The sequence below is a fragment of the Cucurbita pepo genome, chromosome 17 (assembly GCF_057944985.1).
Source record: "Cucurbita pepo subsp. pepo isolate OVF chromosome 17, ASM5794498v1, whole genome shotgun sequence".
NCBI lineage: Eukaryota > Viridiplantae > Streptophyta > Magnoliopsida > Cucurbitales > Cucurbitaceae > Cucurbita > Cucurbita pepo.
In genome coordinates this window covers 11,670,798-11,688,646 of record NC_141814.1, presented here as the reverse complement: position 1 = coordinate 11,688,646, position 17,849 = coordinate 11,670,798, and the positions used below count along the sequence as shown (strand labels likewise).

The 17,849-nt window shown below is 32.1% G+C and overlaps 3 protein-coding genes and 1 pseudogene across 4 annotated transcripts; 1 reads left to right on the top strand and 3 right to left on the bottom strand.

Annotated features, from left to right (window-relative positions):
• The first annotated feature begins 5,165 nt into the window (after positions 1-5,165).
• Positions 5,166-6,074, top strand: LOC111778086 (indole-3-acetic acid-induced protein ARG2). The gene is made up of 2 exons (XM_023657731.2): positions 5,166-5,436; positions 5,526-6,074. The coding sequence occupies exons 1-2, from the start codon at positions 5,363-5,365 to the stop codon at positions 5,761-5,763; spliced, it is 312 nt and encodes a 103-aa protein (XP_023513499.1). The 5' UTR covers positions 5,166-5,362; the 3' UTR covers positions 5,764-6,074.
• A 2,695-nt stretch (positions 6,075-8,769) lies between these two features.
• LOC111778935 (uncharacterized protein At5g01610-like) lies at positions 8,770-9,562 on the bottom strand. The gene has a single exon (XM_023658948.2). The coding sequence runs from the start codon at positions 9,421-9,423 to the stop codon at positions 8,959-8,961; it is 465 nt and encodes a 154-aa protein (XP_023514716.1). The 5' UTR covers positions 9,424-9,562; the 3' UTR covers positions 8,770-8,958.
• Positions 9,563-10,875: 1,313 nt separating this feature from the next.
• LOC111778814 (uncharacterized) lies at positions 10,876-11,817 on the bottom strand. The gene has a single exon (XM_023658789.2). The coding sequence runs from the start codon at positions 11,659-11,661 to the stop codon at positions 11,065-11,067; it is 597 nt and encodes a 198-aa protein (XP_023514557.2). The 5' UTR covers positions 11,662-11,817; the 3' UTR covers positions 10,876-11,064.
• Positions 11,818-13,265: 1,448 nt separating this feature from the next.
• LOC111778930 (exocyst complex component SEC15B pseudogene) lies at positions 13,266-16,181 on the bottom strand (annotated as a pseudogene). Its single transcript, XR_015413235.1, has 2 exons — positions 13,624-16,181; positions 13,266-13,499 (listed from the first exon to the last, which is right to left on the bottom strand). The product of XR_015413235.1 is annotated as an exocyst complex component SEC15B pseudogene (transcript).
• Between the last annotated feature and the right edge of the window lie 1,668 nt (positions 16,182-17,849).

The window sequence follows — 17,849 nt, the reverse complement described above, 5'->3', positions numbered from 1 at the left end:
AGGGATAAATATGAACCATTTATTTTTATCGTCCTTAATTTAATTTAATAATTTAATACCTTAGCTTTTAAAAATATATTTCAATTTTTCTTAAATAATTTCTAAATTTTTTTGTTTGAAAATTATATATATATAAACCATTTTTTTTTTCCATAAATTAAATAGTTTATTTATTTATTTTAATTTAAACCAAATTTATTTCCATAGAATCCCCAATATGCTACTTTTATTTCTTCACGTGATCCCTGAAAGATCCATTCTCCATTGAAATTACCATTATCTCCTTTACATAGTGTTGTTAGTTAAAAGGAGATAAGAAGTAAATTAAAAATTTTAAAATATCTAATTAGTCCTTAACTTTAAAGATATTTTTAAATTATGAATTTTACGTCTAAAAATTTCAAAAAAATAATTAATTTATTACACATAAAACATATATTTTAATGACATTATAGCGTATATATATATATATATATATATATATATATATATATATATATAATTAATTAATTAATTAATGGAAGTCAACTTGTTATAAAGTCAAAACGTACAATTATTCATAAGGAGATGTATGATGACGTGGACATGACATTTAATAGATATTTCCTCTTTTCCAACTCCCACTTTCTTCCTCTCTCCCATGTTAATGATATGTAATTTATATATTAAATAAGGGCAAATTTGTAATTATCCATTTATGCGGATATTTTATCAATATTTTTTTATTTTTTGCAATAAAATAAAAACCTCAATTCTATAAACAAAATTATTTTTTTAAAAAATTACATTAAATAATTTATTTTGAAATTCTAAAAATTATATACAAATATTACTAGATTTGATAATGATAACTACGTTAATTTTTTTACTGATTCGATTTCATATGATAACGAGCAAAAAAAAAAAAAATTAAAATTTATTAAAAATTACTCAAAATCTTACCCACAATTAGATTAAACTATAAATTTAATATAAATTTCTTTTTTTTTATTGTTGTCATAATTATATTTAATATTAGATGTTATTATGTCATTAATATTTTAAATAATATTCGTAGTTTTGAATTATTTTATAAAAAAAATAACGATGTTATTATAAATTTAAAAATAAATGACAGGTATTTTTGTATCATTATACCTAAAATTTATATTATCTATCAAAATATGTGGGTGAAAATTGTTCTCTCTCCTTTATAAACTAATTATAAAATTCTCCACCACGAATTCTAGTGGCGACACCTTTGCTTGCCCATGAATTAGCATGCCTAATTTTTTGTGACGTAATTATTTTTATATTTATTTAAATTTAAATCATTTATTTTCATCTCCAAATCTTAAATATTTTGGAAAACTAAATACACGGTTTGACGGTGGTAGTACCAAATACATACTCAAACAAACTGACCCGAGCAATAACTCAATTGACATGTGATATCCAAGTAAGTGAGAGGTACATGAATAAACCGAGACTACATTCGAATAAGAGCGATCTGAGAATAGGACGATTAAAAAATACTTTAAAAATTTGACAGTTACTGTCTATACCAATAAAGTACACATTTGGATAAGCTAGGAACTCTTTGGATAAGCATAATTTTTATAAGATGCATATGAATAGAGACAAAACATGTTGGAAGGACTAGGGTTAGTCAGTGTAATTAGTTTTCCCTGTTGCAAATAATGTAGGAAAATACTAGGGCCATAAGGTGTCAAATCCGTTGTTACAGAACATATCTAAACAAATATCCATCCCTACTATAAAATCGACATACGACATCATGTGTCAAATTTTTATCAAAAAGTTAGTACGAATGAGAATTATTTAAGCCTTTATTTATTAAAAAAAAAAAATAATAATAAAATAAAAGCGTCATTTTCAAAAAAGAGTCACATTTGGCTTATGATATACGGAGTCACTTTTGTGATATATATGGATTTTCGTTGTCCTAACGGCCACATATTTATTTACATTTTTTTTTGAAGGGATAAGGTTTGGACTTTGATTAAAAAAATAAATAAGCTATATACCGCTAGGTGCCATACTAATTTATTTAATTTTTTAGGTCAACTTTTTAATTTCCTATAATTTTAATAACACTTCTCTATTTTTAAAATTAATGTAATTATTAAATTATGACAGTTGAAATTAAATATGATTGAATTTGTCCCTTGCTTTACTTTTGGGGAAGAAATAATTAATAAATAAATAAATAATAATAATAAAAGAAGCAAAAGTGATGATTAACATGCAAATAATCAGTAAATTAAACCCAATTTAGAAGGTTAATTACGGTTTTGAAAAGTCAAAACTTATTTGAATAATAATAATAATAATAGAGCCAATTGTTTTATTGTTTTTTTTTTCTAATATAAAATTAATTTAGTTAATTTTTTTTAAATTTTATTGATCTATTTAATATTTTTTTAGTTTATTTTTCTTATTAAAAATATATGTTTATAAAAAATTATTGTTATATTATTGAAAAATACATAAAAAAAATAAGAAATAATTTAGACTCTATTTGTTATGAATATAAATGATAAGCCATATTCCCTATAAAAAAATTCTACCTACAAAATATTTTTACATTGGAATAAAAAATAATAATTTTTAATTGCGAAGGAATCTAAAATGTTAAAGAAAATGTCAGATTCTTAGCCACAAAAGCATCGACAATTCCATTTTAAAATAATTTAAATAAAATGTCAGAGAAAAATAAAAAATAAAAATAAAGAAAAGAAAAAGAAACGGCGTTGAAAGAACGCCGCATCTTTGTTTGGTTTGAAACGGAGGCTCTGCTGTCCGGTTTCCGCGGCTTTATTATTATTATTTTATTTTAAAATAAAATTCCCAAATTGGCCTTTGGAAACCACCCCTGGACCGATTTCCCAAGGGTCATTTCCTTAATTTCCTTAAAATATAAATATTTTTAAATAATTGACGATTTTCAATATATATATATATATATATATATATATATATATATATATATATATATATAATAAAAATAGATTTTCTTTTTTTTTTTTTTTTTTGCTTTCTGCCTTTTTTTCGCTACCTCTAAATAAAATAGCATTTAAAATTTTGTTATTATATTACTCTATTTATTTTTATAAATTAATTAGTTATTTAAATATTTTTTAAACAAATGCTTTTACAAAAATGACATTAGAAGGAAAAGTAAATGTTTGTAATGATTTCAATAATTAAAATGTGCTAATAAAAAATGTAAGTGGAGACAAATAATAATAATTGGCCATCTTTATCCGATATTTTTAAATATTTGTATTTCTAAATAATTGAATAATTCATATATTTTTTTTTATAGAAATAGGTATTGATTTTTCGTGTGTGATTATGACTTTATATGCAACTTGGTAGACGTTTTTTCAATTATGTGTAATTTGACTTGAAAATAATAGTTCATTAATGTCGCGCAAATTTTCTAGCTTAAATCACATCACATTAAATTTCAATATCATTTATTAAAAGTAATTTCAAAAATAAAAATTAAATCTAAATTTAATATGACTTGCCAATATTAGTTTTTTTTTTTTTAACGGAAATATATACTAATTTGTTTTAATTAAATATGTTAAAGAAGGGTTTAAAATAAAAAGAAAATAATTGCGTAATTTTAAAAATAAAATATATGATTTGGACTTTTGAATGAAATAAGGAACATAAAAATTAAAAAATTCTAAAATAAAATAAAATAAAATAAAATTTAAAAAGGTGCAATGAACCTAAACCAGCAAAATGGGCTGTGCTGAACGGGCTGAGCAATTCTCGCCTCCCACCTCTCAAAATCTTTTTAAATTTTTTATTTTAATACAGTAAATTAATAAAATTATTTTTAATTTTTTTTTCAATAATATCTTTAAATTTTTAAACTTTTAATAGTGATTTAAATATATATTTAAATTTTAAAAAGTTTCACGTAATTATATTTATTATTAATATTATACTTTTAAAAAATCTTACATTAAATATATTGACGTTACCTAGATAAGGTACAGACGTTTTAAACGTTGTTTATATTAGAGACAAATAAGGAAAACTAATATACATGTGAAACATGTTTCTATCATATTTTCATTTTGGTTCCAATAGTTTCCGACCTTGTATTTAAGTATTTATAATTTTGTTTATATAATTTTTAAAATATTAAATCAGTCAGAATCTCAAGTTATTTCTATTAACACATAATTGAATTTATGACGTGTCTTTCTATTTATATGGAAAAAAACAATAAAAACATAAATAAATTTTCCAAGCCGATCAGTTTATAGATAATTGAACTATGGAAACAAAAAAATGGAATACTGTCGTATAGTTTTGTATCGGCTAAGTTCACAAGTTGGAGATTAGCAGACTCAAACCGCTGACATCCACCACAAGGTAAACCACCGTCTCTCAAGTTCCCGACTCATTCTACCATTGAGGCAAATGATGGACAATAACTTCATCATGTCGTACTATATAAAGAGCAATTACTCTCAAAATCTCAAAAGAGCAATTACTCTCAAAATCTCAAAAGGTACTGAGTTGAAATCTCATTCTAACTATGGATTTTTGCAGTCTGGCGGAATACAGCTATACGAGAACCCAAAACAGAGACCTTTCCCCCTTTTTTTGCCTATCTCTTCGATCTTAAGAATGCTAGTTTTAAAAAGGAGTGATTGTTCTTCTCCGACCCTTACTGTCCAACGACGGCTAATGAATTCCTTGGTTTGTGACCCCGGGACATCAAAGCCTCCCTGGGGCTATCTCCGCCAATTTGAGCCTAATTTGGACGTTAAAACATATATGAACAACTAAAATATTCGAATTTTTTTTTACTATTTGTTTACCTAAAAAAATAATAAAATAAAAATGACCTAATTTCTTTTAGGAAAGAAATTGATCACATAGGTTCGAATCCCGGTCGAGTCAAAAGAATAAAAAATAAATTGACCATAGTTGACCAAGCTGGCATCTCAATGGAACCTTTGTTTCTTTCACAAACAAAGAAGGTTCGCAGAAACCAAAACCCCAACCCAACTGCCGCATCTCGTACCTCCACGTGTACGGGTGTGATTAACCGCGCTTCCCGCCTACTTTGACGAGTTCCATTTCTAACCCTAACAAATTACCTCTATATAAACCCCTCACTGCCCCATCTTCCTTCATCACCTCCATTTTCGAAAGAAAAGAAAACTGCTTCATACACATAGAAAAAGCTCGATCCGGTCCTCTAAGAGATTTCTCCTCGTTGCTGTGGAAGATTTTCTCGAGAAACAATCTTGTTCCGACGAAAATCTTTCCCCACAAGCAGCAGCGTGTTCCGAGATCGATTGTTTGCTTTTTATATTCGTTTCCAATGGCTCGCTCTTTCTCCAACGTTAAGGTCCTCTCCGCTCTTGTTTCTGATGGCTTCTCTTCCGCTCTCAGCCGGTATTTCCTGTTTTTCTTGGATCTGTCTCGATTGTAGTGTTATTTTCTTTTTTGTCGATGTTTATTTTGGTTGTTGTTTGTTTGTTTAGGCGTGGTTATGCGGCGGCTTCGCAAGGAGTTGCGTCGAGTGCGGTTAAAGGAGGAAGTGTTTCTGTGGCGAGGAGTGGTAATATGTTGAAGAAATCGGGAGAGGAGAAGGTTGTTGGATCGTCTGAGAAGGTTGCTTGGGTGCCGGATCCTGCCACTGGCTATTACCGACCGGAGAATCGCGGCGATGAGATCGATGTTGCCGAACTTCGATCAATTCTTCTTAAGAACAAGAACTGAAAGGATTTTCCCGAAATGAATTGAAAAAAAATGAATAACAATAAGAAACCTTAAAGATGATCGGATTCTATTCATCGTAAAGAGACCTTCCGGCTTCGGATCGAAATTGAAAGAGGATTGGATCGGGCATGAGCGTTGAATTTGTGAAGCAGTTTGGGGATCGGATAACACACTATCGCTTCCGTTTAGACGTTAAGTTTTTCTCTACCACAACTTTTCTATTGCACTCTGTTTTTAGAATTTGAATGTTTCGTTTCCTGTGTACGGTTACGCTAAAATACTCAATGAATGAATTCTTGAATTAGACATAATTTGTGTAGCCTTTGGCTTCTGTTCTTCGTTCTTCAAATTCCTTTTCCCTTTTCCTTTTCAATTTGTTGATTACAGAACTAAATTCACGCGGAACCTCTTGAATTTCTTTTCTAGAAAAGTAGAAGCTTGCCTTCTGGTGAAAGAACAGAGTCAGTAAAGCCTGATTTGGAACGATGTTTATGATTTCATTCCTTATGAGATGACGCTTCTGCTTTCAACTGTTCATTGCTTACAACACGATTGGATGTATGAATTCAATTTTCCTTTTCTTTATGATGTGCGTATGATAATTATGATTCATAGACTGTTCTTTTACTCATTACATAAATTAAAATTTTTATTGTAAAAAGTACTCTCCCTTTTGCCCCCACCTTATGAGGTATAACTTAATGGTGTGTATACTCCTATTAAATACTACACCTTTAAGAATACCCAATAAGTCTAAACTCACCAAACACATGTATACCTACTCCTTAACCTTCTTACTCCGAGGGTTTTCGTAGTTCCAGCGGAGATAAGACCCTCCTTTACGATTAGGCACCCTCCGTTTTAATTTTTAGGTAAAAGTACCATTTTCCCCCTAAAAATATTGGACGACTGCGATTGTTAGACCTTTCAAAGTATCCTTACACGGAATAAATTTCAAAATTAAAGTGAAAAAATGGTACTTTTAATTTGTTATTGGAAGGTTCATGTGATTAAATTAATTTAGTCATTAATGTTTAGTTAAATCTCTACCGAAATGGGTGTTTTTCTATTTTAAAAAAAGCTACCAAAATGTATCCATCTTTATCTTCTGATTCAAATAAAAAAAAAAAAAAAAAAAAACAAAAAAATTGCTATAAAAAGTCTGCCATCAAAAGTAAATTCTACCTCTCAAATTATTAATATTGTTTTTTTAATTCAACAAAAAGAAAAAAAAAATCACTAACTTCGAACCAAAATGGACATGAATATATATGGAAGAGATGAAATTTGAGTAAAAAATAAATGAAATAAAATATATGGCGTAGAAAATTAATAGAGACAAATTTAATTTGTGTGAGATACTTTTAAGTTCTTGATGGTTTGGAAAAAAAATTGAATTTAAATTTTTAAGTGTTTAGAATCGTTACAAGTTTTAATATTTCAAATGATGAGGACTAATTTTTTTTTTTTTAAATTTTAATTTGTGTTATTTCCATGATGTCCTTCGCTATCGTTGTGGGCCACACGACAACGTTAACCACAATCACGTGGCAAAATCACAATGGGCAACATTCCATGAACTTAGTTCTCCTTCACGACAACCACACGGTGAGAGGATATTAAAGGGTGGGGTCTTGTTTCTAAGTTGGTATCTTCATTTTTCATTTCATAATATCCAACTTCATAATTGAAAAAAAATAATAATAATTAAAATAATTGAGCGAAAAAACTAAGATTCCACGAAAGGTAGAGATTCAAATTTCATTCATTTACGGCTGAGAATAAATGAAATAATATATGAACGACATTCCTACCTATAAAGACATTATCGATACATTTTACTAGCCAACTATTATTCTATCTATTTCATATATCATTCACATAAATTCCCAATATATTTCAATAAATTTCTAAGACCCAAATTAAATTTTAATTCCATCAATGACATTTAATTTATTTTTATTTTAAATTCTTAGAAATTAATTTCAATGTCAAACCTTCTATTTCTTTCTTATAAGAATCCTAAATTTTAATAAATAAAGGAAAAAAAATGTCATAATTTAAAATTAAAACTAACAACATAAACAATACCCTATCAATATTTAATATATTAGCAAAAATGAATACATTAATTTTGAATAAACATGTACATCACTTCCAACCATCTTCGTGTCTCTTCCCACTACTCTCACCCAATCAGTACCGAATATGCATATTGTTAATGCATCGCTCATTATAATTTTTGAGATAGTGATAGTGATGAGTGTATCATTCAACGAAACATACTCGATTTGACAACAAAAAAATCACTTAATATATTAATATATCAATATATTAAGTTGAGAATAACATAAGCATGAGTATACAATCTCCTAAATGGTATTTATTGTACTAAGAAAAAAGTTAAAAAAAAAAAAAAAACAAAAAAAAACCCTTAGATGGAGGCTATAAAGTCAAGTTTGAAATAGTAAAAAGTTTGTTTCATAATTACCTTAAAAAAAGTAGGATTGATAATGTTTGTTTTGTTATTTACTAAATTATACTATTTAGTTCTTAAATAATAATAATAATAAAAAACATTTTGTAATATTATTTTTTTACTTTCTAATTTACTCTAAAAAAAACATTAAGGAATCCAAGTGAAATTTGAAAACTATTGCGTAATTCTTTTAGGGAAAAAAACTAAAATATTTGTATTAAGATAAAATTTGAAAGCTAAAACAATAATTAAATATATAAAAAAAGATTATTATTATTATCATTATTATTTATTAAAAGCTGCACCCCATGAACAAAGAAAGCATCATAAGCTCAATGATCTAATTTCTACCATCAATCAATTTTTTTTTGATTATGTACTCAAATTCAGACTCGAGTGAGTTGGTGATGAATACCATTTAAGGGTTTTGGATTATATTTTTATTTATTAAAATTAAAATCTCGACACGATCGGATCGAGAAAGTGAAAGAAAAAAAAAAAATTACGAGGCTCTAGGACAAAAAGGATCGGAAGAAACATTAGAAATCCTACTCAATTCCAGCAGCGAATCAAACATTCACAACATAATTATGCATTTATCTTATTAACTTACCCCCCATTTCCACCAAAAAATTTCCCATCAATTTAAACCCCCAACCAATATAAAATCAAGAGATTCCTACCTGAGATTCGAACCCAACCCAACCATTTCCAGTTCAAGCTGGTGAAACAAGAGATTTGGTTTTAATTTTCCCCCCTTTTCCATTCTTGCAATCGGCTCCACACCCACCCGGCGGCAGGCACTCGGAGAAATTATCCACTGGAAACGACGCCGTGGCCACCCCCACCGAGAACAGCAGATCGTCGCCGTTTCTCACCACCTCCACAATGTTGACCCAGAAGAACATGAATTTCACAGTCACCCCTTTCAGATCCGTTAGCCTATTCTTTGAGATCTGCCCACTAATGGTGGCTTTGTATCTCAATTCATATGGATCTTCCGGCGAGAATTGGCAAGCTTCATTCAAATAAGCCTCCAATTTTCCGGTGGTTCGATCAAGACTACAACCCACAACACCTTCTGGGAGGAGGCCTATTGGGAAGTTGAATTCCCGGAGAATGTCGTACACCGACGGTGCTTCGCCGTTGTTGGTGGCAGGCGATGCAGCGGCGGTCGACATGGAGATGTGGAAGAATGTGGGCAAGGGAGGCTGAGGCTAATGCTAATGCTGTGGCAATGAGACCATTGAGGGGGGAAAAATAGTTGTTTCTTTTCCTTGGTTGTTCTAAAAATAGGATCTCCCATCTCTCCACCTTTCTCGCTGAGAAAATTTTCATCCCACCATTTTCCTGGAAAATTGATGTGGAAATGCTATGGCTGACTGGGAAGATTCTAAATTTAAGAGAACAGAAATAGGTTTACGAGAACTATGGACACATGTTAATCAAACACGTGCAACTCATAGAATGGTCATTTTCCAAGAGCAGATCATACAAACATTGAATTCCAATATTCCCCCAAGTTTCCGTTCGATGCACTTTCCAAGACACTCAAATCAAGCGATCTTGCAAAAAGAATTTGGTAGTGCAAACAAACAGTGGCTGAAGATTGAACTCCAACATGAGCTTCTCTTCTTGATGATATCTATGATTAAAAACGAAGAGTAGACTCTGATGTACAGAGATCCTATTAGGAATCACGGCTCTCCAGAATGGTATGATATTATCCACTTTGAGCATAAGCTCCCATGATTTTGCTTTTGGTTTTAACAAAAGGCATGTACCAATGAAGATATATTCTTACTTATAAATCCATGACTATTCCCTAAATTAGTCCCTCCCATCAATCCTGAACAGATACTACACTACAGGCTGATATGGTGGTCTAAGAATTTTACATCACCTAACAAGATCCCAAGAATCAGCCCCCAAGGGGTAGGGGTGGTGGGTCTCTAACAAGATCCCAAGAATCAACCTCCAATTGCTTGTTCAAATCGAAACCCCTGATGTCTCCACAATCTGGGTTGGGAGTGGGGTCAGACTTTCTTTCTAAAAAAGATAGGATCCCAAAAAGTATGTTTTCACTCTGGGAGTTCCAGATTATGTGAAAAAGGAACAAAGAACAATGGTCTAAAAGAGCCTGAAATGAACAATCCAGATGGATAAGAATTGATTCTAGAACTGTACCTACTCCCATTATGGTGGCAGTACTAAACAGTTCAAAGGCAGACTATGACCAACAACAAGGCATATTTTTCAAGATCTGGTAACTAGCTAACAGACAGGAAGCGAATGCCAATGGAAAAACAAAAGGAATATGATCTAACTGACTCATAACCGACTAATTGAACAATAGGCTTCAGTGAGAAAATGAAACCTGAGGGAGAGGCTGCCAATGAAAAAAAGGCGGAATATCATCTGATTGACGAACTGAAAAGTAGGCAGAGTAAGAAAAAGAAGCCAGTAAACCGAAGCCGACTGATGAAGATAAGAATCTAGGGTTTCAGACAAACTGATTATGCGATTGATGCCATAGATGATTAAAAATGTGGAACCATTAAACCTAATAGATTGAATTGTTCAAATCATAAATAAGCAATCGAATGCATCAAGAGAATCAGAGACAGGCAGCAGATCACAATGGCAGAATAATACAATTCTATTTTCCACCGAAGAGACGATTATTTCAACAAAAGTAGAACAGAACAATAGATAGAGCTAATCTCGATCACCTAAACTGCACTTAAATCTAAGTTCAAAGCAACAAAACATCGTCAAAACAAAACACTCCATAAATTATTAAACACATATATTACCAAATTTCAAGAAGCCGAAACCAAGCTCCCAACCTTGTCGCAGTCAAATCCACATCCACACTGCGGCGATTCATAGAAACTATTAATCGGAAAATTAGCAGAGGCAACTCCGATGGAGAATCGAAGTTCATCACTATCGCTAACGACTTCAACGATGTTGAACCAAATCAACAAGATCTTAACACTAACACCTTTCAAATTTTTGATTACGCCTTGAGAAATCACGCCCTTGACGGTAGGTTTGTACTCCAATTCGTAGGAATCGATCCAGAATCTGCACTTCCGATTCAAAAAGAGGCTGAACTCTCCGGTGGCTTTGTTGAACTCGTAGCCAGTAACACCGACGGGAAGAATGCCGACAGGGAAGCCGTACTGCTGGAGAATATCGTAGGCGGAGAGAGATTTTTGAGCACAGGCGAGAGGGATCGACGACAATGAGATGAAAGCAAGGAGAAGAAAAGGAACCAAAAGCTTAGAGAAACTCATATTTATAGATTTCGTTCTTCTGCTTCTTCTAAGGTTCTGTTTTGATTTTGGGTTGAAAATGAAGCTGCCAGATCTTAATAATACCTTTGCTAATGGGAATTTATTTAATTTATTCATTTATTTTTTGTTTTCTTAAAACACCAATAAAACTGAGATATAAGGGAGTCACGTGTTCCACGTGCTACATTTGACATTTTTATTGTTTACTTATATTATTCTTTTTTAAAATTAGTGAAACTATGAATTAAAAATTTGAGATCATGTTGTCTAAAAATAATCCTTCCAGATCTTACCTTTTAAATTTAATTTTTAAAATTATTTTGAGTTTATATCTATTTTGTCTTTAAAAAAAAAAAAATTAATAATAAGACTTTAAACTTTTAATCCGTATTTTAAAAGTATCTAATAAATTTTTAAACTTTCAATTTTTAGTTAATAACCTACCCAACATACCCAAATAATAATAAAAAAAAAAAAAAAAAAAAAATATATATATATATATATATATATAAATCTAGAATTGATTGCTGAAATTTGCAAATTTACAAATATATATATATATATATATACCTACAATAAATAAATAAATAAATAAATAAATAAATAAATAAATAAATAAATATATGTATGTATATATATATATATATATATATATATATATATATGTATTATTCAATTTTAGCCAAGGGAACAAAACTTAATAAACCCAAAGCATATTTTTTTTTGGAACCTTAAAACATCAAATACTTATGAGTGTATTTTTTTTTTCAAATCTTATAGATCAAAAGTGTATTTATGATCTTATAATACAAAAAAGTCATAACGTTACTATCCAAAAATACGACATGTAGAATGAGAAGACATTAAAAAAGAAGTGAGACTATGAAGTTTTTGATATTATGTCTAATAAATCATTGTCGTGATATTTAGGGGAAAGACTTAAAATTGCCTTAAATTAGGCTACCATATAATCTTAAAATAATACAACCACCCTGCAATGTAGATATTCAGAACTTTTTAAACAGGCAAAGTTTTTATTTTATGTTGTAGCCTTTTATGTTTGGATTCAAACGGAGGATTGTTAGGAGAGGAGTCACACGTTGACTAATTAAGAGTTTGATCATAGGTTTATAAGCAAGGAATAAACGTCCATTAGTTGAGGTCTTTTAAAGAAACCAAAAGCAAAACCACGAAAGATTATGGACGATATCATATAATTGTGGAAAGTCGTGATTTCTTAAGAGCAATACTCTTAATTTAGTCCTGTCAATAGAATTCCCAAATGTTGAACAAAGAAGTTGTAAGACTCGAAGGTGTAGACAAAAGTGACTTAAGTGTCGAATAAATGGTATATTATGTTCGAGGGCTCCAGAGAAGGAGTCGAGCCTCGATTAAGAGGAGGTTGTTTGAGAGCTCTATAGGCCTGAGGGGAGGCTCTATGGTATTCTTTGTTCGAGGAAAGGATTGTTGAGGATTGTTAGGAGAGAAGTTTATGCTTAAGGTGGACAATATCATACTATTGTGGAAAGTCGTGATTCCTAACAAAAATATCTCTAACTCCTTATCGATTCAACAACAAATCACAGAGATTTATGAACAAAGCTGATAAAACTTTGAAGCAGGCACCATCACACTTAAAACCGTTAATAAATACCCTCATAAACTACCCTATCTATCCCGCATGAATGGTCATTTAAACAGACATATCAACGTGAAAACAGTAAGAACAAACAATAAAATGGAAGATTATCATTAAAGAATGACAACACTGAAGGCAAATTACCAGTTGTAAAGGGTATTCACAGTGACCTCAATTCATGATTTTGAGAGGGAAGAGCATGTAAACCTTTTATGTGCAGGAGTAGTAATCCACAAAGCTCGGACTTGGCTCAGTTCTCACCACCAGCACCACCATACTTCCAAGACCAGATCTCCATGGATGCTTTCTGCTGACACTTTCCAAAGATAAATCAAGTATGAAACCACTACATAATCGTGATGATATACAAAAATGCAATCTCTAATCAAACAGAAGAACAACAATTTGGAGACTGAAAGGAAATAAAGTTAGGAATGAACCAATAAGAGATGAAACGCTAATCTCTACTAGCTCGCATCCCTGAGTCTTTTTATCAAGGTATCCAACGACTTCTTTTTCGGATTCTGCTTCATATTTCGACTTCCAAAGGTTCCGAATAAACGATCCGAAGAATCTTTTAGCTTCTCGGATATTGTGACGACTTTCTTGTAGTCTAGACTGTTGTAACTTCTCTCTCGAATCACTGGATTCAGGAAATTCTCTGGATGGCTGCTCAAAAGCAAGTTAATCATTTGTCTTGCTTCAGAAAGAGCTGGCTTTAACTGATTTAGATCCTCCTCCGCAAACATAGAAGCTTGATTATCGACGAAAGCTTCCAATAATTTAATATCGACGTCGAACCCCATTACAGCATTAAGATTAAACCTCTTTACCGAATCGGCTTGTAAAGCTCCAACGATCATCACCGATATGTGAGAAAGAACATCTTGTAATACTCTTTGAAGGACTTGAACAGGCAATATCTGTTGAGCTGTGGAAACCAGAGTTTCTAAATAAAAAATAACCTCATTTACATATTCGTTACCATTTTGTAGAGGTTCATCAGGTACCCAGTTAACATTCTCAATCAACAACATGAAACTATCAACCTTTCCTTTAAGCAACCCCGAAAGCGTCTCTTCCGCTGCCTCACGGGCTTTGATCAGTGGAAAGCGTCGCCTACCCCTCTCAGCCATTCTCAATGGAATGCCAGAAAGCTGAGCAGCGTGACGAAAAAAGAAATCGCAGGCTCGCTCGAAGACAGCCATATTTGCAGCCATTTGCATGGCTTGAGGAACTCCATGGACAGAAGAACTTATGAGCTTCAACAAGGCTCCATCCAGGACTTCACTTAATAGCCTATCCAAATACTTCTTAACTACATCGTAGAAATCTAGCTGCCCACCATATGACATAAAACTCACAGCATCCTCAATGAAAGACCTCACAATTCGACAGCAATCAGGCACTGTGGTGGAAAATGGTGCAATGTAGGGAAATGCAGGTACAATATCTGAATCTTGTAGCTGAAAAGATAGAACGTTCATGGAATATTCATACTCTTTCTTCATCAACATTTGTTCAAATTTGTCAGCGGACAATGCCTCAGTAATCTGTTTACGGCAATCTGATATCAATAGTTCATGATACTTATCCCGGTGCTTGCTCAAAACATCTAACAAGGGTTCAACTGGATACCAATATCTACGCAAAGTTACTCCTAGCAAGCTCACATAATCCTTGATTAACAAAAGATGATTTGCAGTTTGCATTCTAGAAAACTGATCTTCAAGAACAGAACACATTTTACTCATAGCAGTTTCCCATAGATTCTCAACCTCCATTTTCGATATCAGACCACCACTAGTTCTAAAAATCCTATCCTCCACAATGAAAAATCCAGCAATTTGAGCGAAAAACGTTTGATGCGATTCAAGGAAAGGAGTCATTGATGATACCTGAAAGTCGGATGTTAATTGAAGCTTCCGATTCTCGAAGTAATACTGTTTGAATCGATCTTCGAGTCCTAAAGTCTGGTGTATGTGATAGGCTCTATACAACGGAGTCAAATCAAACCCTAGATGTCCACCTCCGCCGTTGGAGTACAAATCCTTCGCATCATCCCCAACTGTACCAAGGCCGTCTTCATCCTCTTCCTCCAAAACGTACACACAATCTCTTAAGCTAAGTCGACTCTGTTCCTCCGCTTGGCGCTGCTTGATTCGCAGATCTTCTTCACGTTGGCGAGCTGACGACGCTTGACTGATTGCTAACTGTCCCAAAGTCCGACTGACGGCTCGAATCTCTACCAGCCAATCCCCAAACTCCTTGCTCACTTTCCTCTCTATATACGAACGAATTTCAGGAATATACTTCTCCAGCATCCTCTTCAGCGTTGACGATGGCGTTTTGTCCAAAAACTCGTTCTCAATCGAGTCCAAGCACTTCAAAGCCATATAGAAATTACCGTCCTCCAAGTGTTTGTTCGCTCTCGTACAAAGTTCTATGGTATGAACACAGGCGCGGACCGAGTCGAGCGCGAGATTGAGGTTCCGCGAAACCGTCCGCGCTTCAACGAAGGCATCTAAAGAAGAAAGCAGGGGAAGACCGACAGATTGAAGCTTAGAGTTGGATTCAGAGAGAGCAGATTTAAGAGAATCGACATCAGATAGAAGGGATCGGAGGTCGTCAACAGCAAGGATGAAATCCTGGTAATGAGCCTTGCAGACCTCTTCGATCTCCGATTCCTTGGACTTGGAGAAGGCGCGTAGGTGATGAAGCAGAGTTTCCGGCTTCCCGGAGACAAAAACCTTCCGTACAAACGGGACTAGATCCTCGCCGTTGCAGATCGCGGAGGAAAGAAGAAGCTGGTCGAGTTTATCGGCGGAGTCACCGGAATCAGCGGCAGACGGCGCCACCTTTCGGCGGTATTTGGAGGAGCTCATAGTGGGAAGGATCCCGGCGAGAGGGCGGCGGTTATGGGCGTTGTGAACGGAGGGAATTTCGGGGGTGGATTTGGTTATTCATTAGAAAATGAAAGGAAAATGGGGGAGTCGAAAGGCAATATATTTTATTGACGAAAATGACACTGCCCATGAATGCTGATCTGGCTTTGACGGATTGAAAATTTGGGGATTGACGAAGGGTATTTTGGAGATTCTGGACACTCATGTTGACCGGAGGAGGAAGAGGCGACGGGAATTTTGACGCGGGTAATTCGGCGGCGGCGGTACCGGATCGCGTCTTGAGAGTATAATTTACTGACAGTAAGAGCTCCCGGTAAGGGTAAAGATGGGTAAATATATATATATATTATAGACTAAACCTGGCAATTTAAAATAAAAAAAGAAAATAAACGTCTCAATTTTTATATCTATTAAACAATTTCTTAAATATATATTTTATAAATCATTAGAATATAAAAATTATCGTTGTTAATTGAACTTAAAAACGAGTTAGGTTTTTTTTTTTTTTTTTTTATTTCAATTTAAAATTTGTATCTATTAAATTTTTTATCTATTCAAAATTTTAAAAATTTGTAAATTAAAATTTTAAGGTTTAATTACATACAAAATAAAATTGTGTACTTAATAAAATAACTAAATTGTATTTTTTTTTAGTGTGTTTAAGAAGTATTAAATAGCTTTGATAAAATTTTAAAATTATGATCAAATTTAAAGTTTTAACTTTAGTTTAACCTTTGTATTATTAGTCGTCTTTTGTCATTCAACTAAAACCTTAGTGTAAAATTTTAAAAGAAGCAAAGTATAAATATAAATAAAATTGGTAATTTTGGAGGACTTTCCTTCTCGAGACTCGATACAGATTTACTCGTGTTGTATTATTTTAATAAAAAGAGCTCTTTCATAGTTAGTAAAACACGCAACCACTCCAATTCAACCGTTCTAGAGAAAGTAAATTATTTTATGAAGTTATCACATTATCTAAAAAAAAAAACTTTAATCTTATTTAAGTATATACATATATATATATATATATATAGATATATACATATATATATATATATATATATATATATATATATATATATATAGATATAGATATATATATATATATATATATGTGTGTGTGTGTGTGTTTGTCACTTTTCAACCACTCTAACCAATCCGTGTTAATTTGATAATTATTATTAAAATTCTAATTCTTCAAAATTCAACAATAAGAATAAAAAAACCTTTGTATGTTTACAATCTAAACTTAAATAACTTTTAAAAACCTATTTTCGATTTTAGAATTTATAGAGTTAAAATATTTTTCTCATAAGAATTATGGTAAATAGATCGTGGGAAAACAAACATAAATTTAAAAAATAAAAAACAACAAATAAAATGGTTATCAAATGAGAGAGCATCTAAACTATAAAAACCCCTCTAACTTCAGTGCCTTTCAGTATCAATGGAGGTTCCGGGTCGTGAATATTCAAGAAAATCTTGAATAATCATTTAGTGTAACTCTCCAGATCCACCGCTAGCAGATATTGTCCTCTTTAGGATTTCTCTTTCGGACTTCCTCTCTAGGCTATAAAACGGTCTGCTAGGAGAAGGTTTCCACACCCTTATAAAGAGTTTTTGTTCTACTCCCTAACCAACCTCGGACATCACATCACATTTAGATTACAGGTTAGTTCAGAACAAGAACAAGATTGGCATACTAGAAGAGATGAGAAACGGAAAAACTGCAAATTCAAAACCATGTAGAACTCACC